Below are 22437 nucleotides of genomic sequence, written 5' to 3'. Positions count from 1 at the left end.
TTCATGGGAGATGTGCCCGAATGTATCTGATGGACTATTTGCTGTGCCTTTCTACCACCAGAAATGCTACTGATATGATAGTAGTTCAGAAAGGCTGTGCAGTGCATTTGTTTCCTGGACTCACGTGACAAGGATGGCTGTGGAGATGTTGGTCTTGGGGCAGGAGTTGTTAGAAGCTTTTGAGAGTGGCCTCCGTGTGTTAGGAGTGATTGTGGTACCACTGCTCGGTCAGTTGGAGTGCATGAAACAAGTCTGAAGTCTTCTTTTAATGGAGCAATGGGAAAGGAGTCTATGGATTTGAGAGCTGACTTTCAGTCTGCGGGCATTTCCCAGGAGCTGGGGCGAGGGGTGAGGCAAGGAAAGTTGTGGTAGGAGGATGAGGTGTGGGAATAGGAATGTCTTCCAGTGATATCAACTCCTGCTGTTCCCTTTTTGGCTTGGAATGCATGCTTTTTGTAATGAAGAACAAACTCCTTGTGAGCTTGTGAATGAACTCATTCACACCTGTTACTGTCTGGCGTTCTTCTCCACACGGAGCTGCAATTGAAATGGACACTGCTGGTCTGATTGCCAGCCCCCTCCCGAATGCTCAGATCAGCCAAGTTTGCAAGGCCTGGCTCTTGGTGAGTTGGGCCCAAGGTCAGACGGTTGGCTCTTCTCAGCCTTGAGATGTGTTTTCCAGTTGCATGCTGTGCTGCTCCTGTTGTGTTGACCTCTTGAGCTGCAGCCCTAACTGGGGATCCAAGCAGTCTAACACAGAAGGAATGGTTGAGATCTATGTGAGCTTGGATTGGAAATGCAGTGCCAAGGGCTGCACAAATGTGAGACAGTTCTGAGTGTAAGGAAAGGCATCTGCTGGGTGAGGGCTTTGCTGGGTGAGCGTCACCGTGCTGAAGAGCAGGCAGCTGTTGTCTTTGCAGACAGCCACATCCATGGGGATTGGAAGCTTTGTCTGCCTTCTGGCTCTTGGCTGCTGCTCTGAGAGTGGAGCTTCTTGCCCGGAGAGAACCAGCAGCAGAAAGGATCCCATGCGTGGCCTCTGAGCCCTTCCAGACAAAGCAGCTGGATTAGCGTGGCTGTGACCTTGGTTTGGAGTTCACCCAGCAGGCTTTGCCCAAAGCAGAATGAGCTGTGGGCACAGCGTCCAGCAGTGGAAGCGACCAACAGCTGGAGACAGCAGCAGCATGAGCGGAAAGCGGCGCTCTTGAGGGAAATCCTCACTGTGAACAAAGGCCCAGAAGAAGAGAGCAGCTGGTCCCTGCGTTCACATAGTAAGGTTTTCCTTTCTGATCTGTTACCCCTCAGGCGCTGCCTGCAGCTGTGTGATGTGCTCTGCAGGAAGTGCCCATGTTTCACATTCCACCTCTTGTTATAAAGTTTAGAGGCACCCTCAATTTCTGCAGCCCTGAGCTTTGTGCCACGAGAGCTCTCCAGCTTCTACCCGGGATGTGGGACTGTAATGTGTCTACTCTGTCAGGCTCTTCTTCTCTTTTCTCTTTTAAGGTACCTCTTTTAAGTACCTCCTTTAAGGTAGGAAAATTCCTTTCTGGGCCAGGAGAAGAAGAAATGCAGCAATCTTCCCTGCACTGCTCAGTTTGCCTGAATTGCCAAGTGCTCCTCGTTTTTCTCGTACCCTACAATTCCCAGTCCATATTTTCCCCAAAGCAAAAGAATTCAGAGGTAACCACCTACAGTTCAGTGATTTCAGTATTTATTTCTGACTGTGGCAATCACTTCAGTTCAGAAGTCACACTTAATTTACGGAGCCTGCTTTAAATCTGACCAAGGTTGCAGTGGCAGCTGGCTTCCCAAGGCTGCAGTACGTGGTGGTGGCACAGCCTCGGGCTTCTGCATTTGTGCTGATCCCACATTTCCTTTCTCTGTCTCGCAGGTCAGCTGGCGCTGGAAGCGGCTGGCATCCAGTGTGAATGAAGGTCAGTGCAGGAGCAGCTGCTGCTGGGAGGAAGGAAGCGCAGGCTGATGGACGCTGACGCATCTCCCGGCACGGCACCAGAGGAGGCAGCAGTGATGCTGGGGGGCAGCTGCAGAAGAACACGAGGAGCTCCTCAGCAGGAAGCCACAGACCCTGCAGAAAGCTGCAGCAGACTCAGAGCACGCGTGGATGCCCAGGAGGAAATGCAGGCCCAGCGCTTGAGCAGCGCCTGGCCACGGAGTGCTGCGGCCCAACAACAAAGCTGTTCTGCCTTTGCCCAGATGGCTTTCCAAGGTGGACTCGTCTGTCCTCACAAAAACCAGAGGGCTGACTCATCCAAATGCTTGCTGATTGCTTGGGAGCCCAAATCCTCCCAGCCTCCAGCCTGGGGGAGCCTGGGGGCAACATCTCCTGGGTCTGATCATGCGGTGCCTGAGCGAGAGGATGACCCAGGCTGGTCACACAAGAGTCATCTTAATTTCTCTGTTTTGATACTTCAGATAATGCCATTGGGCAGCCCTCATGTTTTCTTACCATTTGGTACCAGGCCTGGTGACTTTGGGCCAGAGCCCAGAAGGCTGCATCCAGCCCAGGGGCTCACAGCCACAGCCAGAGGGTTGAAACCCAGCCAGAGAGGCTGCACTGGCCCTGGGCCTAAACCTGGAGCCACAGCACAAGAAGCCCGCACCAGATTCGTGCCTGAAGCCACAGCCTGAGAGCCGGCCCTGAAGTCTGAAGCTCCAGCCAGAGAGCCAGCACCAGCCCTGGGCCGTAATGCCGCGGTTACAGCCACAGGGGCAGCGCCAGAGCCAGGGCTGACAGCCACACCTACAGCCGGGCGGGCTGGCACCGGCCGTGGAGCCTAAAGCCAGTCCTGAAAGGCCGGCACCAGGCCTAGGCCTGACGCACAGCCCGAGAGGCCGGCACCAGGCCGAGGGCCCAAAGCCGGAGGCAGAGGCCGGCACCGGCCCTGGGCACAGCTGTGCCTTCCTGTTGCTTTCTGCTGATTCCTATAGGGCTCCACGGACCGCTCTGAGGCCATGCTGCTCCTTACTGGTTTTCACTTGGCCATGCTGCACCTTTCTGGACCGTACTGCTGTGCACTCCTCTCAGATCCCACTTGTTCCTCTGGGACCCCGCTGACCACTCTAAAGCCATACTGCATTTTTACTGGGCTGCACAAAGGTCATCTTCACTTCTCTGTTGCTTTACTTCAATTAACCCCCATTCAGTCAACCCCATTCACCACATTGGGTGAGTCTCATGTCTCCTACAGTTTGGATCTGGGAGGTGACCACTCCTTTGCCTATGATGAAAGCACAGCGGTGATGCAGGCACTTGCTGAGCTCACAGTGGTTGCCTGGCTGGGAGCGTTTGTGCCCCAGCTGGAGCAGAGCTGGTGGTCTGGTGAGCGTGCTGCACACCTAGACTGAGCTCTGTGCTTTTCTGGATTGATCTTCCTGTGAGAGCCCACTGGGAGCAGCGCTGCGGCGCGTGCGTCAGCTGGGCACAGTGACCAGGTCATCCGGCTGGGCAGTGACCAGGTGAGCTGGGTTTGGTGCTGGCTGGGGGCCGGGAGGTATCAGCAGAAAAGCTGGGCTGGGGAGGAGTTCCCAGCTCCAGCGGTGCCCCTCAGCACGGCCGTTTCCAGGGAAAATGGCTCTTGTTCAGATTCCATGAGGATGATGAGATGTCATTCCTCCCCTGGAAATTCACTGCTGAGCCCCACCTTCATGTTGGACATTGAAAAGCAAGGAGAGCACAAGCTTCTCAGAGCACAGCTCGTGCCCCCTGTCCCACGGGTGGCTGGGTGCAGAGCTGTGCAGGAGATGGAGAAGGGCACTTGCTGACACAAGCCGTGGCAGTCAGACCCAAACTGGACCTGGTGGCAGGCAGCTCTCGCAGCCAGCTGCCTTCCAGACGTTGCCCTCCTCAAGAGACTCCATGGCGCGGCAGAAGAAAGCTGGGAAGATGCTTCTTCCTCATGATTTTTCACTGGTGGATGCTTTCTGCAGGGTTCCTGTCCAAAAGGAGACTTTGGGCATCGAGGAAGGGTGAAGCCAGCTCTTTCCAGGAGAAGGAGAAGCTCCTCTGCAGAGAACCATCTGAGCTTGGCTTCCTCTGAGACTTCAGCCATCATGTCTCAGCATGGAGACGAGCGCGGCTGCAATTCCCGCTCTGTGAGAGCAAAGGTAGGGCTGGGTATCTTTTGCTGGGTGTTTCTTCCTTTGTTTTTGTTTTCCAGGGGAAGGGGTGGAGCGGGGGGAGCTCTGCTGGTCCTTTGGGACCTCAGGAACTGGTTGGGTTCTGCGCTCGCTGACAGCCTGGGCTAATAACATGGGCATGGCTCAGGCTGTGTTTTCCCTCAGTGACAAAGAACATCTCAGCACTCTGCTATCCCATCTCTGGCACGACCTGGAAGCTCTGTGCAAACCTCGGCTGCCCGTTCCCTCCAACGTTTCTTCTTTCTCTCCTCAGAAGCAGCGCGGCGCGGTTCCCCGCCTTTGGGAGCAGCAGCCAGCAGGCTGCCAGAGATCCCACGGCGCCTGGCAGCGCACAGAGGGACGCGATGGGCACGGGCCGTCCTCACTGCCACGCAAAAGTGAGTTTCTGCAGCCCTCTGTCATGAAGTATGGAGGAATGCCTTCTAGGTATCACTTCTGAGCGGCTGCAGTGCTGTAGGGATGTCCAGAAACCACGGTGGAAGCATTAGAAAGGCCGACAGCAGCAGCTGATGGCAGCAGCGAGACACAAGTCTGTGTATAAGTGGTGGTGCTCAGAGCTGAGTGCATTCCCTCTAGGGACAAGAGATCCGTGTCTCGACGTTTGCACCCGGTAGCGTTTTGTTTGCTGATGCAGCTTTGCTCTGCAGAATGCAGAGCTGTCAGGCAGTCCGGGGTTCCCCTGCTGCCATCTGGCAGGAATGAGAGCATAATGCTTTGTGTCAGCACACTGCAGTTTGAACACCAGTTTCTGCTCTGGCTGTAGAACAGCGTCTTCTGGTTTTGGGGTGGGTGTGGGCTAACAGGACAGTGCTGCTCCTGGTGTCTGTGCAATCACACTCGATCTGTCGTTGCAGGGACGGAGCCTGCGCGTCCGTGGGATGGTGCTGGGCACGGGGGGAAACGGAAAGCCTCCCCAGGTAAGAAGCTCCTGTGAGCTGTGGTGTGGGTGCTGCCTCTAAGCAGGGCTGCATGCAGGGCTGAGTGTGATGGAGGAGAGAGGAAAGGGCACTGCAGTTCTGTGCTGACTGCAGAAGTGGCACAAGGCTGTAGCAGAGGAAAGGAAATTGAATAAACTACACTGGAAGACCAGAAGTTTGGTTGGCTGTGCTAAAACGTTCCTCCAAAGAGATGCTCTTCATGTCTCTGTCTCCTTTCTGTCAGATGCTGATTCAAGCAGCCTTCCAGCAAAGCGCAGCCTTGCAGAGAGGCAAGGCAGAAGCACCGAGTGTGGCACAGCACCCAAGAGAGGTATGGACACACAGCAGGCACCTGGGTTTGGTGCACTGTCTTTCTAGCTAGGCTCTCTGTCTATTCTTTCTGGGACTGACGTTGTTGTGTGTTTTACTTGAGGTATTAATCCCTGGGATCTACTATTACCTTCCTGTCCCGTTTTGTAATCTCAACCCAACGTTCAGCCAAGATGCTAAGATTCCTTACTGTGTACCCTCGAGATCAGGTTTCCTAGTATCGAGGCCCATTGTGCAGACTGAAGGTATCACTGGACTCTCGTTGTATCTCCTTGCTTCTCTTTTCTTGATTATAACAGACAGAGGTGCTGAGTCCAACGGAAAGATCGACCCGAAAGCGGTGCAGGAAGGGCTTTCTGGGAGAGCTCATCTGCAGGCTGGGGGGCTTCCTACATCAGCAGGTCCCAGCTCAGGGGGAAGACCTGCCCCTGCCGTGTGCCCCCGCTCTGTCTCCAAGTCCCTGGCTGCAGGGAAACGCAAGAGCTTGGAGGAAGAGCAGCAAACATCAGCGCTGCTGCCTGCCTGCAAAAGAGCCAGAGGTCAGAGCGGAGGCAGCGTGCCGGCTCCAGCAGCACAGCCTGGGCCTGCTGCAGCACGGAGCTCCAAGCTGCGAGGTAAGCAGGTGCTGTGCTACCGCCCTGCAGGGCAGCTGCTGCCCTGATCAAGCACACCGAGGCTGCAGAGGGTTTGCTTTGCTTTCTCCTTCTCTGCAGACGGGAAAAGAGTTGGAGCCTACAAAGTCCAAAGGCAGTGAGGTGCCACACTATGTAACCCCGTCTCTTTAACTGCCTGGTGGTCTTCTGTTTGTCCCCCTGGAAATGTCATTCACTGAGAGGCTTCCTGCTCAAATTTCCCCTGTCTTTTTTCTGCCTTCTGCTTTTGTGGTACCCATGTTTACACAGTTCTGCTGCTGACAGAATGAATTCATTTTTATCCTTGTTTTATAGCAAGAAGACGACGACAGAAAGAAAGGAGAAGGGAATTGAAGAAGGCTTCCCTCAGAGCTGCAGCTTCACGTGCAGAGGTGAGTCCTTGGCGAGCACAGACAAGGCTCTTGTTGCCCTCAGTGCCTCTGTCTGACAGCCGTGAAAGATGCTGTAAGGTCCTGAGGGCAGTGATGTCACAGAAAAACACCCAGCTGTGTGTCTGAGGAAGTCACGCTGTCAGTGAGAGCTGCCCAGGCGAGCTTGGGTGCCTTCCTCTGCCTTCAGAAGGACGCTGTTGGTAACGGCCGGAGGGTTTTGCTGCCATAAGGAGCCTTGCCATGTCGGGCACTGCGACCTTGGAAACCTCGTTCCCCCAGCAGAGCATGAATCTTAGCATAGGCAGCTGCTGTGGGAAGTAACGCCAGCGACCTGAACGGCAGGAACGTGCTGTGCTGCATGGGGCCGTTCTGCAAGTGTCCTGATCAGCCTTTCTGAAGGAGAGCTCCCCACATTGTTTCTACACTCACTCTGTTTCTTTCCAGTGCTCCACAATGAACAGCCTGGTGGAGATGATGCAGCAGCTGCAGCTGAGGGACTGAGAGGAGCAGCATCAGCCGGCAGCGCTGCGGCGCGCGGCGTTACAGGGCAGCGCTGCGAGTGCCGCCCAACTCCAACTAAACTTTGGTTGTGGTCAATAAAAACATCACCAGTAGAGATGGACACAGAGCGCACGGCCCGATTTGTGCAGCAGCAGCCAGGAGCTGCTGCTCCAACGACTTCCTGGCGCACTCACACAACCCTGTGCACTCACACACACTGCCTGCACCTCCTGGCACACCTGTGCGCAACCATCCGAACGCATGGGCAAAGGTGTGCAAAGCCACACAGCCTTGTGCAGAGCCCTCGCTGCACACGCCGTGTTCATGCACACGGACACGCACACGTGTGTGCTGCCGTGTTCTGCTTCTGGCCTTCGGTGTCTGGAGGGGGGCGGCAAGAAAGAAGGGCAAAGAGAGAGAGTTTAGATGGGACGGATGGCAGAAGTCTGTCACAATAAGGGTGGCACTGGAGCAGGGACACTGTCATGGGAAAAAAGCCAGATTGAAGGGGAAAAACAGGGATTTTGGGGAGAAAAGCCCAGATGTAAGGAGAAAAGCAGGGATTTCTGGGAGAAAACTTCACATTTAAGGGGAAAAACAGGGATTTCAGGGAGAAAACCCCAGATTGAAGGGGAAAAACAGGGATTTCTGGGATAAAAAGCCACATTCATGGAACAGATCCTCCTGGATGACATGCTCAGCCACATGAGGGATGGGCATGTCATCCGTGACAGCCAGCACAGCGTCACCAGAGGAAGGTCGTGCTTGACCAATCTGGTGGCCTTCTGTGATGGAATGACGGCATCGGTGGATAAGGGAAAGGTGACCGATGTCATTTACCTGGACTTGAGCAAGGCCTTTGACATGGTCCCCCACCACATCCTCATCTCCAAATTGGAGGGATGTGGATTATATGGATGGACCACTAAATGGATAAGAAACCAGTTGAAAGGCCGCAGATTTTCAGAGGGTGGTCATCAATGGCTCTGTGTCCAGGTGGAGGCTGGTAACAAGAGGCGTCCCCCAGGGCTCTGTGTTGGGACCGGTGCTCTTCAACATCTTTATCAATGATGTTGATGTAGGAATCGAGTGCATCCTCAGCAAGTTCACTGATGACACCAAGCTGAGCGGTGAGGTCGACACGGTTGAAGGAAGGGATGCCATGCAGAGGGACTTCAAGAGGCTGGAAAGGTGGGCAGGGTGAACTTGATGAGGTTCAACACAGCAAAGTGCAAGGTTTTGCACTTGGGCCAGAGGAATCCCAGGCATCCATACAAGCTGGAAGGAGCGGTGCTTGAGAGCAGCCCTGTGGAGAAGAACCTGGGGGTCCTGATGGATAAAAAGCTTAATATGAGCCAACAGTGTTGCGGCTCAGAGGGCAAATGGTATCCTGGGGTCCATCAGAAGAGGGGTGGCAGGCAAGGACAGGGAGGTGATTGTCCCCCTCTACTCTGCTCTTGTGAGGCCCCATCTGGAATACTGCGTCCAAGCGTGGAGCCCGTAGTACAAAAAAGACAGGGAGCTGTTGGAGAGGGTCCAGAGGAGGGCCACTAGGATGATCAGGGGACTGGAGCAGCTCCCCTATGAGGACAGGCTGAGGGAGCTGGGCTTGTTCAGCCTGGAGAAAAGAAGGCTGCAGGGTGACCTCATTGCAGCCTGCAGTACCTAGAGGAGCCTACAGAGGGGAGGGGAATCAAGTCTTTGAAAGGGTTGATATGTGTAGGACGAGGGGAAGTGGTTTTAAGTTGAGGGAGGGGAGATTTAGGTCAGATGTCAGGGGGAAATTCTTTACCCAGAGAGTGGTGAGGTGCTGGAACAGCTGCTCAGAGAGGTTGTGGATGCCTCGTCCTTGGAGGTGTTCAAGGCCAGGTTGGATGGGGCCCTGGGCAGCCTGGTTTAGCATTCAACATGGAGGTTGGTGGCCCTGCATGTGGCAGGGGGTTGGAGATTCGTGATCCTTGAGGTCCCTTCCAACCCTGGCCATTCTGTGATTCTGTGATTTGTGTTTCACGCTTGTTGCAGTGTATACAAGAAGTGATACAGGATGCTTTGAACCGTGCCTTTTTTATTAATAAGGAAGAGGGAGATGTGGGGGGAAGATGTAACTGTGAGCAGTCAGCAAAGAGTTTATCAGACTCCTTAATAGACCCTGTCACTGTGAAACCTTGGGAGCCTGGAGTGTAAGACTGAGAGCAAATGGGATCTCTTTGCGCCTAAGGGTAAACAGGAGGTTCTGTTTGTATGCACTGTTAACCTCATCACACTTCAGAAACCTTTCATGCTTTGTCACTGTTGTTTGGGAGAAGCTAGGCCAATTAACTGATGAGAGGGACAGGATTTTCCTGCTGGTAAGTGAATGGGATGTAAGATGTATGTTGAACACCATAAAGCAGAACTATTCGGGCAACGATTCTGATGCTACAAGAAACCGTGTGAGCTCTCTAATTCCACTGAGCGCAGACAACTGGCGTCCAAACAGAGACCCGAAGACTGACCGGTCCGGAGCACGCTGAGAAAAGCGTGACAGGTGCCGAGAAAAGCACGGAGCACGCTGACAAAAGTGTGGCACTGAGAGAAGCGTGGGTGCGCTGAGAGAAGCGCCACAACCTGAGGATTCATCGCCCCGACAGCTCGGATTGCCTTTCTCCGGACCGGTAAGCTGTGGAGCTCTGAAGGGGAGCTGTGGCTCCAGGACCTCAGGAGGGGCTGTGCGTGCTCTTTAATGTGCGTGCAGTCTGCTTGTGCTATGGCAGAAGGGCTCTGACAGCTGGGGCCGTGTTTGTGTGGTCAGGAAAAGTGGATATGAACACTTCTCCCTTGGGAAAGATTGAAAAACAGAGCCTCTCATTGCTGCTTACTGGATGTTTTTCATCTTTAGAAACACAGGTGTTTGAAGAATGCTGTTTTTCATGGGAGAAGTGCCAGAATGTATCTGATGGACTATTTGCTGTGCCTTTCTACCACCAGAAATGCTATTGATATGATAGTAGTTCAGAAAGGCTGTGCAGTGCATTTGTTTCCTGGACTCACGTGACAAGGATGGCTGTGGAGATGTTGGTCTTGGGGCAGGAGTTGTTAGAAGCTTTTGAGAGTGGCCTCCGTGTGTTGTGAGTGATTGTGGTACCACTGCTCGGTCAGTTGGAGTGCATGAAACAAGTCTGAAGTCTTCTTTTAATGGAGCAATGGGAAAGGAGTCTATGCATTTGAGAGCTGACTTTCAGTCTGCGGCATTTTCCAGGAGCTGGGGTGAGGGGTGAGGCAAGGAAAGTTGTGGTAGGAGGATGAGGTGTGGGAATAGGAATGTCTTCCAGTGATATCAACTCCTGCTGTTCCCTTTTTGGCTTGGAATGCATGCTTTTTTTAATGAAGAACAAACTCCTTGTGAGCTTGTGAATGAACTCATTCACACCTGTTACTGTCTGGCGTTCTTCTCCACACGGAGCTGCAATTGAAATGGACACTGCTGGTCTGATTGCCAGCCCCCTCCCGCATGCTCAGATCAGCCAAGTTTGCAAGGCCTGGCTCTTGGTGAGTTGTGCCCAAGGTCAGACGGTTGGCTCTTCTCAGCCTCGAGATGTGTTTTCCTGTTGCATGCTGTGCTGCTCCTGTTGTGTTGACCTCTTGAGCTGCAGCCCTAACTGGGGATCCAAGCAGACTGACACAGAAGGAATGGTTGAGATCTATGTGAGCTTGGATTGGAAATGCAGTGCCAAGGGCTGCACAAATGTGGGACAGTTCTGAGTATAAAGAAAGGCATCTGCTGGGTGAGGGCATTGCTGGGTGAGCGTCACCGTGCTGAAGAGCAGGCAGCTGTTATCTTTGCAGACAGCCACATCCATGGGAATTGGAAGCTTTGTCTGCCTTCTGGCTCTTGGCTGCTGCTCTGAGAGTGGAGGTTCTTGCCCGGAGAGAAGCAGCAGCAGAAAGGATCCCATGCGTGGGATCACACAGTAAGGTTTTCCTTTCTGATCTGTTACCCCTCAGGCGCTGCCTGCAGCTGTGTGATGTGCTCTGCAGGAAGTGCCCATGTTTCGCATTCCACCTTGTCTTTCACCTTGTTTTAAAGCTTAGAGGCACCCTCAATTTCTGCAGCCCTGAGCTTTGTGCCACGAGAGCTCTCCAGCTTCTACCCGTGATGTGGGACTGTAATGTGTCTACTCTGTCAGGCTCTTCTTCTCTTTTCTCTTTTAAGGTACCTCTTTTAAGTACCTCCTTTAAGGTAGGAAAATTCCTTTCTGGGCCAGGAGAAGAAGAAATGCAGCAATCTTCCCTGCACTGCTCAGTTTGCCTGAATTGCCAAGTGCTCCTCGTTTTTCTCGTACCCTACAATTCCCAGTCCATATTTTCCCCAAAGCAAAAGAATTCAGAGGTAACCACCTACAGTTCAGTAAGCGATTTCAGTATTTATTTCTGCCTGTGGCAATCACTTCAGTTCAGAAGTCACACTTAATTTACGGAGCCTGCTTTAATTCTGACCAAGGTTGCAGTGGCAGCTGGCTTCCCAAGGCTGCAGTACGTTTTACAGCACGTGAGTGACCCCTCGATCACAAATCAGGCAATTTTCGATCCCGAAGTAGAGGACCGGGTCGGGGTGATGCTATGGGACGCTGCTGCTGTGGGTGGTAAAACAGCGTTCGGGGAGCTGCAGAAAGGGAGAAAGCTCTTTGAAGCGCTAAAGAGCCACTTAAGATCGCCATCTGACAGCCCCAGTGTGCCTGAGGGCAAGGGAGCGGCTGGTTGCTCTACAGATCAGCCCGCAGTGCCATCGGCTGCCGGCCGCCGCCATCGGATGGATTTTTACTGTGTCGCCCCCCGAGGATCCCGGCGGCGGGAAGAGACGGATTTGTCCCCTCCTGATCCACGCGCAGCTGCTGGGTGGGAGGCCAGGAAAGCCGGAAGGACGGAGAGGTTGAAAGCTTCCCCTGTTATCCCTGTAGCCCCAGATCAGAGCCGTGCTGGGAAGCGTTGTTCCACGGCGTCCTGCAGGACTTGGGACGCACGGTCACAGCCGCGCCGCCGTGTGAAGCGCTGGCATCGCTTGCATCGCTCAGCTGCTTCATTCTCGGGCACAGCCAGCGCCAGCTGCGCCCACGAAAAGGGTGCTGCAGGGTTCGGATCAACGGGGACCCGCACACAGAAGTTGGATGTTTCCGGACTTGTCACTGCTGACTTCAAAGACTGCTTTTGCACCATCTCTCTGGACCCCCACGGTGCTCCGAGGTTTGTTTTTTCGCCCTCTCTGCAGAGATCAGCACCAGCCCAGCAGCATCACTGGACGGTATTGCCTCCGGGCATGGGAAACAGCCCTGCAACCCGTGCAGATAACGGCCCGGGATCTCTATCCCAGAAGGTATGACAGTGTTACAGTGCTACACGGTAAGCCGTAGCTGAGCACACCCAGAGCATCCTTAAAGCTATGCTACTTCAGCAAAACAGAGGGAATGCAGGAGGCACTTCCAGCTGCAAGGCTTGCTGAACCTACACGTGTATTGAACTTTCTAAAGCAAGGATGTGAATACAGAGCACAGCCAATAGCCCTCGTTTCGTTTCAGTTGACTGGGAAAGAGTGACTATTAATGGAAAAACTGATACAAGTACAGAACCTGAATCATGTGAATGGGAAGGCTCTCATTCCCACTGAGAACTCGGGGGAGAGCAAGCATCTTGAGGATAAACTGTATTGGTTATTGTCTCTCGTTGTGATTGGTAAATGCTTATGGCACATGAAAGTGTAACTGTTAATGGCGTATGGAAATGTAATTGATAATGGTATACGGAGGAGGAATTGTTAACAGTGCACAGAAGTGTAAGTGTTAATGCTGTATGGAAGTGCAAACATTAATGCTGAATGGAAGAGGATTTAGGAATGGAACATGGAAGCGTAACTGAGGGTACAAGTAGTGGAATTGTGAGAAACAGAACAACAAAAGCAAAAGCCAGCTGAACGTTTAAAGGAGAACAGTGAGTGAAAATATTCAAGTCTGTGATCTGCTCGAGCCAAAGCAGATCAGTGCCGGCAAGAGAACGCATCCCCGCACTGCTCCTCCCCCCGCTGGTAACCAGAACGCAAACAAAGCGTTAAATGCGAATGGGGACGAAAACAAAGCGCTGCAAGCGAGAATAGGCTTGATCTGCAGAGATGTAGGAAACTCGGTATCCCGGTGTCAGCGCGGGAAGCCTTAGGAAGGAGGAGCTGAGAGCCGGGCTCTAGGACCCAGAGATCTCCGGAGGAAGAGCTGGGAGGGGGGCTGGCAGCGTCCAGGAGAGTTCTGCCCTCATTGAACAGAAGAGCAGCTTGTGCCAAAAGCGGCGCTGGATTTGGTAACAGATGCGATAACAGTTAAGGGTGGAGAAAATTCAGCTAAGGAAGGAATGACAGCAAGGTGTGGAATTCGTAGTAAAGCTGAAGGAAAATGTGGTGTTCTTACTGCAGTAAGTGATGAATTTGTAACTGGCAAAATGAGTGTAATAGGAGCAATCTGTTGTTTGTTAACCAAGCTTATCACTAGGAAACTGCAGTAACCACAGCTTCCAACCACAGAGCTCCTGAAACATCAACAAACATCACCTTTAAATGTATGGACCCCAGGACTTACACAGCTTTAAAGATATTGTGCAAGGGTCACAAACGGATGCATTGCGAAAGATCCCAGCCCCCGTCTGACAAGACAAAGGACGACTGCCCAGCAACAGGACCACGCATGCACAGGAGATATCGAGAGCACCACCTACACCGGATATGGAACTGTGTGCAGACTGTCAGCTGCAAGGGGAAATCGTGCACCGTTGCTGGAGCAGAGACTCCCTGGACACCCAGAGCTGTTTTGTTTACTTGCTTGCTTTAGTAAGTGACAATTTCCAGAATACATAATTGGGTTGCTCAATTTGTTTGATGTAATGTAAAACAATTTGGTGCCGTGACTCAGATCCAGGTAACTCTCATACAGGATCCTCAACCCGGGGAGGAGCCCCGTTCTTGGATGGCCTGGAGTGGGTGATCTCCGTACAGAGAGCTGTAATTCCGAACCCTAAAAATGAGGAAAGTAAGCAAAATAAACTGCAGAACCCCGTAATTTTTGTGCACGAAGACCTGAACGACGACTCAAGGCTCTAGAGTAAGTATTGCAGGGTTGCAAGGGAATCCGTTCGGTCGGGGCTGGGAATCCTGGAGTGTGAGTGACTGAGAGGTTTCTGCAAGAGACCAAGCGAGTGTGGAGCCTTTAGTGGTGCAGTTCCCACAGCCTGTGAGAGTGTGGGTGACAACGGGGCCGAGTGTGAGAGTGAAAGGAGAGCACCCCAGAAGATGGGACAGAAGAAGAGCAAGCCTTCTGATCCCATGGGTGGTCCTAAGGGGAGACTACAAGATAATACCACCAGATAGCCCACCAGGACTTATGAGTAAGTACTGGGGGGCTTTTCCTCGAGGAAAGAGCAAAGAGAAAATGGTCCTTTATTGTATGGAGGTTTGGGGAGGAAAACAGATCAGGGCAGATAGTCTGTTCTGGCTGATATTTGGATCCTTTGGGGGCTGGATATGCCAGGACTTAATTATTTATGTTAATTCCAAAAAGCCATTTAGCAATGAGGAAAGCAAATATGCTAGCCTATGGATTGCGCCAGGAACCCAAACTTTTCTATTCAGCCTTAAAGAGACAAGGAGAAAAGATTAAAAAGGAAGAAGAAATCCCCTGGTCCCCTCCTCCTTATGTTCCCCCCGAGCTTCCTGCAGCTCCCCAGCTCCCCATAGCTCCCAAACCTGCATCTGCACCCCAAGCTCCAGTAGAGGTTCCAGTAGAAGATAAGGGGATAGGATCTGATGATGCAGAGGAGTCAAATTATCCTGACTCACTGGACTCTGAAGGAGAACCAGGAGCCAGACCAAAGGAAGAAGTTCCATGGAGGAAAGGTTGTTCCCCCTGAGGGAAGTCCCAGTGATGGGACCTGAACAGCAGCTCGGAGTGGGGTATGTCTCTAGTCCTTTGAATTCAGGAGATGTTAGAGAATTTAAAAGGGAAATGGGAAATTTACTAGAAAACCCATTGGGAGTTTCTGAAAGACTGGACCAGTTTTTGGGCACCAAGTCTTTACACCCGGGAAGAGTTACAATCTATATTAGGAATCTTATTTACTGCAGAAGAGAGGGATGTGATCTGGAGGGCAGGAATGAGGATCTGGGATCAGCAACATCAGGCTGGCCCAGGAGCAGATGAGAAGTGGCCTCTCCAAAGGCTCCCCTGGAATAACCAAAATGCAGAGCACCAAGCTAATATGCCAGACCTCTGAACGATTATCATTCAAGGGATCAGGGAGTCAGCTCCTCGGGGACAGAATATTAATAAAGGCCTTTAGTGAGCAGCAAAAGAAGGATGAAACTCCGACTGAATGGCTGGAAAGGCTGCGTAAAAGCCTGCAGCTGTATTCGGGAGTAGATCCTGCTACTCCTGTAGGGCAGGCACTACTAAAAACACAGTTTGTGGTGAAATCTTGGACTGACATCAGGAGGAAGTTGGAAAAGTTAGAAGACTGGCAGGATAAGGGACTAGAGGAATTACTGAGGGAAGCACAGAAGGTATATGTAAGATGAGAAGAAGAGATCTACAAGAAGTAAGCTAGAATCTTAGTGGCAGCAGTAAGGGAAGGGCAACAATCAAAGCAGGAATTCTCCAGAAGGAGAAAGGACTCTTAATCAAGGGAACAGGGAGATGGAAAACAGAGAGTGACTAGGGATGTGAGGCAAAATGAATGCTTTTACTGCCAGAAAAAAAGGACATAAGAAAAAAGATTGCAGAAAGCGAATACAGGATGAAAAGATGTTCCAGGAAGATTACGGGGTCAGGGGCTCTGAAGGAACGGAGCCCTGAAGGAATGGAGCCCTTGATACAATTGAAAGTGGGTCCTCAGTGCCAAGACATGGAGTTCCTTGTGGACTCTGGGACTGTCCAAGAGCTACCCTGGGGATCAGTTTCTTCACAAGAACTTCAGGTAGGTGAACCATTTAAAGTACCAATAATCAAAGGAGCAGAGATAGAAGCACCCTGTAAGTATGGTTTAGGTTCCTTTTTGCTAGTGCCTGAAGCAGAGTATGATTTGTTGGGAAGGGATTTGATTATTGAATTAGGAGCTAATTTGGAAGTGAGAAACAAGGAGCTGACTGTACAATTATGCGCCCTGACAGTAAAGGATGAGGAACAGATAAATCCTCAGGTGTGGTATAGCTCGGATGCAGTGGGGAAATTGGATATTGCCCCTTTTGAAGTTACCATTAAGAACCCAGAGATCCCTGTAAGGATAAAATAGTACCCTATTTCACAGGAAGGCCGACAGGGATTCCAACCAGAGACTGAGAGATTAATAGCAAGAGGCTCGTTAGAACCCTGCGTGTCACCATTCCACACACCTATACTACCTGTGAAGAAACCTCATGGGTCATAAGGGCTAGTGCACGACTTGAGGGAAATAAACAAGCAAACCATCACCTGATACCCAGTAGTTGCCAACCCTTATACTCTGTTAAGCCAGTTAACAGCAGAACTGAAGTGGTACACAGTCATAGACTTAAAAGATGCATTCTGGGCCTGCCCCCTTAAGGAGGAATGTAAGGATTATTTTGCTTTTGAATGGGAAGATCTCCAAACCCAACAATTAAGGTGGACAGTGTTACCCCAAGGATTCACCTAATCTGTTTGGTCGAGCATAGAACAGGTACTGGGCACTTCTCAACCAGATCCCCAGGTAACCTTAGTGCAATATGTAGACGATTTGCTCCTGGCAGGGGCAGACGAGGATGCAGTCCGAAAAGAAAGCATTAAGCTATTAAACTTTTTAGGCCTAAAGGGACTAAAAGTATTGAAGTCAACATTGCAGTTTACAGAAGAGGAAGTAAAGTATTTGGGACATTGGTTAGCAAAAGGAAACAAGAAATTAGACCCAGAAAGGGTGAATGGAATCTTATCCCTCCAGGCTCTGAAAAATAAGAGACAAATAAGGCAAATCCTGGGATTACTAGGATATTGTAGACAATGGATTGAGAACTATAGCAGTAAGGTAAAGTTTTTATATGAGAATTTAACCAAAGATGGACATCTGAAATGGGGCCAAGAGGAAGATCAGGAACTAAAAGATTTAAAAGTGGACTTAGTTAATGCCCCAGTATTAAGCCTGCCAGATGTTAAGAGACCATTGTTACCTGTTTGTGAATATAGATGGAGGGACAGCATTTGGGGTCCTGACACAGGAATGGGCAGGAAGAAAGAAACCTGTGGGGTACTTTTCTAAGTTACTTGATCCCGTGAGTAGAGGGTGGCCAACTTGTTTACAAGCCATAGTGGTGGTAGCCCTTTTAGTAGAGGAAAAGTAATCTTTGGTGGAGAATTAAAAGTATATACCCCCCAACATTAGGGGAGTGATACAACAAAAGGCAGATAAGTGCATAACTGATGCCAGGTTGTTAAAATATGAGGGGATATTAACACATTCCCCCAGGCTGGAAATTGAAACTATGGGCCTACAGAACCCCGCTCAATTTCTTTATGGAGGACCGAATGAAAATCTGACTCATGATTGTATACAGTGTATAGAGCATCAATCCAAAATTTGGGAAGACATGGAGGAAGAAGAGTTACAGGAAGGAGAAAAGTGATGTGTGGACGGGTCCTCTCAGGTGGTGGATGGAAAGTGTAGATCAGGATATGCGATAGTGGATGGGAAAACATTATCAGTAGCCGAATCAGGGGTGTTAGATAAATCCTGTTCTGCTCAGGCTTGTGAATTATACACCCTATTGAGGGCACTAATATTACTTAAAGATAAAAAAGGGACCATATGTACTGACTGTAAATATGCCTGTGGGGTAGTCCACACCTTTGGGAGGATATGGGAAGAAAGGGGGCTAATAAATTCACAAGGAAAAGGGTTGGTTCATGAATACCTAATCAAGCAGACACTGCAAGCTTTGAGAAGACCGAAGCAAACTGTGATTGTACATAGAAGAGGTCACCAAAAGGGAATGTCCAATCACATAAGAGGAAACAACCCAGCTGATGAGGAAGCCAAGAAAGCAGCTCTGTTGATAGTTAAAGAGTTAGGGATCGAGGAGTCTAAAGAGCAAAAACAACAACAAAAAAGTTTTACTGCTAAGGAAAAGGAAAGGTTGTTGCAAATGGGTATTGAAAAAAGAAATGGGTAATGGTTACTTCGTGATGGTTGGGAAGTACTACCAAAAGGACTTGCCTGGAGGGGAATGAGAGAAAAACACATTGGCAAATCCAGGCACCAGCGGACCAATTTAGCACAAAATATATGTGCATTGGGTTATATAATATAGCAAAGGCTGTTTTGGGAGGATGCTTGACCTGTAAGAAAGTTAAGAAGCAGCATCTAAGAGAAAGAATACCAGGTGGGAGAGAATTAGCCTCAAGACTGTTTGCCAAAATCCAGGTAGATTTTGCAGAATTGCCTAAAACTGGGAGATATAAATATTTATTGGTGATAGTAGACCATTTGACGTATTATGTAGAAGCTTACCCAGTAGCCAGAGCCACTGCCCAAACAGTGATAAAAATATTATTTGAGAACATCATCCCCAGATATGGGAACATTGAGGTAATAGATTCAGACAGAGGATCTCCTTTTATTTCCAGAACAGTGAAGGAGGCCTTAGAACCACTCGGAGTTAAATGGGAATTCCACACTCCATGGCACCCCCAAAGCTCGGGGAAAGTAGAAAGGATGAATGGAGAAATCAAGAAACAGCTTACTAAATTAATGATAGAAACTAAGATGTCTTGGGTTAAATGTTTACCACTGGCTCTGTTAAATTTAAGGACCCAGCCTAGGACGGATACAGCCATTTCTCCTTTTAAAATATTATATGGGATGCCATATGACTTTGAATTAGCAGTAGAACATCCAAAGACTTTGAATTAGCAGTAGAACATCCAAAGATCGAGGAATACTCCTTATGGGAGTACATAGTGGAGTTAATGAAAAGAAGGAACAAGCTGAGAAAGAGAGGCCTGATTGTACAGAGGCCACCCCTAAATATGGCAATCCATCAGTTGAAACCAGGAGATCAAGTGTTGATTAAGACTTGGAGGGAAGTATTCCTCACCCCTAGATGGGAATGGCCTTTTACTGTTCTGCTTACCACAGAAGCTGCCATCTGGACAGCCGAACGAGGATGGACGCATGTAAGTCGTGTAAAAGGACCCATTCCGGAGGATCAATGGGAAGCATCTGAAAACCCCGGGGGACTGAAACTCAAACTGAGAAGAAAGACCTAATAAGCACAAATGAGACCGTCTGTAGCTTGTTAGTACTCACTGACTTCTGTAAGGGGAACTGGTGGATCTGTTATACTTAAGGATATCTCTCCCAAGATATCCGTGGCCTGTAACTGAGTGGTCAAGCTCCTACAGAGATTATTTAGAGCCCTATGATGGGACATTTTTGAAAGGGGAGTTGGCCTAAAGGAGCGGTTGGTGCGCTTAACGGGGGTAAAACCTTGAGAGCCTGGAAGTGGTTAATTGAGTGTCGAGTAAACTTATAAGGAGCAAAGAGGGACCCCTGAAGAATACGACTGCTGCCGGGAAGATGGAAAACCTCGCTGCCCTAAGCAAAAGAGCAGGTGAAGGAGGCAGAGGCGTAAAACAGTGGGGATGTAGGCCAAGAGGCCCCCTCAGGGGTAGAACCCCAGGCTCCCACTCCCAGGGCCAATGCCTCTTAAAGCGTGAATATGACACTCAGATCCATCAGGTGCTTAAAACTTTGGAGGAAAGGAGGAATCCATTTAACCACCGTAAGGATCCACCAGTTATCCTATTCTTATATGCTGTTGTATGCATTGTGGGGTGGGTGTTGGTACCAATCCAGGCAGAAAGTAGCCCCCACCAGCCCTTTAAATGGTCCCTAATCAGGTGGGAGGATCAGCAAGTGATTCAAATTAAGGAGACTGCAGGTCCACCCAGTTTCACACCTACTTTATGTGAGCTTGTACCAATTAAACCATGCCTGAACCTTTTAGGATTTTATTTCTGCCCGAGCTCTAACCCAGGAAAAGAATATTGCAATAGGCCGGGGCATTATTATTGTGCCTACTGGGGTTGTGAGACCATAGCTCCTGATTGGATAGGAGGGAAGGGTAAAGATCCCTTCCTATCCGTAGGCTGGGGACCCACAGGGTGTACACCTCCTCGTCGAGATTCCAGTGGAGGCACTGTCTCCCCAGGGAACTGTAAGCACATTTACCTCAACATAACCAAACACGAAGATCCAGGATGGACAATAGGAAAAACCTGGGGAATGAGATACTGGGAACCAGGTACCGACCGAGGGGGTGTGATATATATTAGGAGGGAAGAACTTCAGTCATCCCCTGTGGCAGTCAGCCCAAATGTAGCACTAAAAGAGGATCCAAAGCCTGAGGGAGGGAGTGTCTATGTCACCGAGGACAGTGGAGACAACTCCACCGAAAAACCTGTGATAGAAACCGTGAGTAACAACCCCCTTTTGGAATTTAATGAAAGCTAGTTATCAGGCCCTTAACGACTCCAACCCAAACGTGACGAACCATTGTTGGCTATGGCACGATATTAAACCTCCATTTTATGAAGCAACAGGAACTACCACTCATGCTAAGCTCACAAATGAATCGAAACCCAGTCAGTGGAAGTGGAAGGATGGGAAAAGGGGGCTCACTATGCAACATGTAACGGGAAAAGGGCAGTGTATAGGTGAAATACCCGGGTCCAGGGAGAAACTTTATGGGGTAACAGTGTCCCTAGAACCAAAAGTTGAATGGGTAATTCTGGCAAATGGGACCAAATGGATTTGTTCCAGGGCAGGACTTGCCCCTTGCCTGTCCTTAAAAGAGTTTAACGAAAGCTGAGAATATTGTGTTCAAGTGACCATTATTCCTAGGATATTATATCACAATGAAGATTTCTTATATAATCATTGGGAAAAAGGGGAACACTATTTACAGGAAAGAGAACCCTTTGCAGCTCTCACTATAGCAACTTTAATGGCTGTAGGAGCTGCAGGAGTGGACACAGGCATCTCTTCTCTGGTACAACAAAATCAAAGGTTCCAATCATTACAAGCTGCTGTAGATGAGGATTTGGTAAGAATCAAAAAGTCTGTAACAGTCCTAGAAAAATCTTTAAGATCATTATTGGAAGTAGTGTTACAAAATCGATGAGGACTCGATGTATTATTCTTGCAACTAGGAGGTTTGTGTGCAGCCATAGGAGAGGAATGCTGTTTTTATGCTGACCACACTGGGGTAATAAGAGATGCCATGACCAAATTAAGGGAAGGACTGGAGAATCAAAAAAGAGAGAGAACAACAGCAGAGTTGGTATGAGTCATGGTTCAACCGCTCTCCATGGCTTACTACATTATTATCTACAATAGCTGGTCCTTTGATGTTGTTGATGTTAGTGCTAACCTTTGGACCCTGTATTTTTAATAAAATGATCGCCCTGGTAAAAAGCAGACTTGAAGCAGCACATTTAATGTTGATCAGAAGACAATATGAACAATTAGAGGAGAAGGAGGTCAGGGAGACCCCTATCCTTGAGTTGGCTCGGGAAGTGGTTAATCGATTTGATGAACAAAATGGGAAAAAGAAAGGGGGAAATTGTAATAGGAGCAATCTGTTGTTTGTTAACCAAGCTTATCACTAGGAAACTGCAGTAACCACAGCTTCCAACCACAGAGCTCCTGAAACATCAACAAACATAACCTTTAAATGTATGGACCCCAGGACTTACACAGCTTTAAAGATATTGTGCAAGGGTCACAAACGGATGCATTGCGAAAGATCCCAGCCCCTATCTGACAAGACAAAGGATGACTGCCCAGCAACAGGACCACGCATGCACAGGAGATATTGAGAGCACCACCTACACCGGATATGGAACTGTGTGCAGACTGTCAGCTGCAAGGGGAAAGCGTGCACCGTTGCTGGAGCAGAGACTCCCTGGACACCCAGAGCTGTTTTGTTTACTTGCTTGCTTTAATAAATGATAATTTCCAAAATACATAATTGGGTTGCTCAATTTGTTTGATGTAATTTAAAACAGCAAGGAGGTTTACTTTGTTAAATGTTTACAATCTAGTATAGGAAAACAGGTAGGCATACACAAATTTCTGTACATGCCAAATTCATCCAAACCTTGACTAGGGCATGATTTACTAAAACAACAGTGCCACAGCCCAAAGACAAAGGTCTGCGCTCTCCTCAGCTGCAGAGGGGCAGCAGTAACCTTCCCATTGAAATGCAGCAGCTCTCCCAGTAAAGAAATACTCATGGCTGGACTGTGCATGCCCTACAAGGCTCAAACAGGCTCAGAAGATCTAGAGAGGATCTTAAGTAAAATTGCACCCAAGTGAACTAGGAGAGCATGAACGTTTGTGCCTCCAAGGAAACAGACACAACTTGCACAATGCTTACACGTTTTCTCACTCCTCTTGTCTGGCCACCTTGTGACAATAAGCCCTGTTTAG

The 22437-nt window shown here is 49.8% G+C and overlaps 2 protein-coding genes across 3 annotated transcripts; both read left to right on the top strand.

Moving 5' to 3' along the window:
- The first annotated feature begins 4993 nt into the window (after positions 1–4993).
- LOC125695659 (uncharacterized) lies at positions 4994–7111 on the top strand. 2 transcript variants are annotated; one of them, XM_048950372.1, is made up of 5 exons: positions 4994–5075; positions 5320–5406; positions 5705–6019; positions 6353–6429; positions 6874–7111. In XM_048950372.1, the coding sequence occupies exons 1-4, from the start codon at positions 5037–5039 to the stop codon at positions 6389–6391; spliced, it is 480 nt and encodes a 159-aa protein (XP_048806329.1). In that variant the 5' UTR covers positions 4994–5036; the 3' UTR covers positions 6392–6429; positions 6874–7111. The 2 variants fall into 2 exon arrangements, with proteins under 2 accessions (XP_048806329.1, XP_048806328.1); XM_048950371.1 differs by lacking the exons at positions 6353–6429; positions 6874–7111 and having other exon boundaries at positions 5705–6240.
- A 4151-nt stretch (positions 7112–11262) lies between these two features.
- LOC125695824 (uncharacterized) lies at positions 11263–21943 on the top strand. The gene is made up of 3 exons (XM_048950808.1): positions 11263–13774; positions 13878–14045; positions 19081–21943. The coding sequence occupies exon 3, from the start codon at positions 19522–19524 to the stop codon at positions 20455–20457; it is 936 nt and encodes a 311-aa protein (XP_048806765.1). The 5' UTR covers positions 11263–13774; positions 13878–14045; positions 19081–19521; the 3' UTR covers positions 20458–21943.
- Positions 21944–22437: the final 494 nt, after the last annotated feature.

The sequence above is a fragment of the Lagopus muta genome, chromosome 7, assembly GCF_023343835.1.
Source record: "Lagopus muta isolate bLagMut1 chromosome 7, bLagMut1 primary, whole genome shotgun sequence".
Classification (NCBI taxonomy): Eukaryota; Metazoa; Chordata; class Aves; order Galliformes; family Phasianidae; genus Lagopus; species Lagopus muta.
Note: the sequence above shows the minus strand (reverse complement) of the source record. Positions and strands in the feature narration are given on the sequence as shown.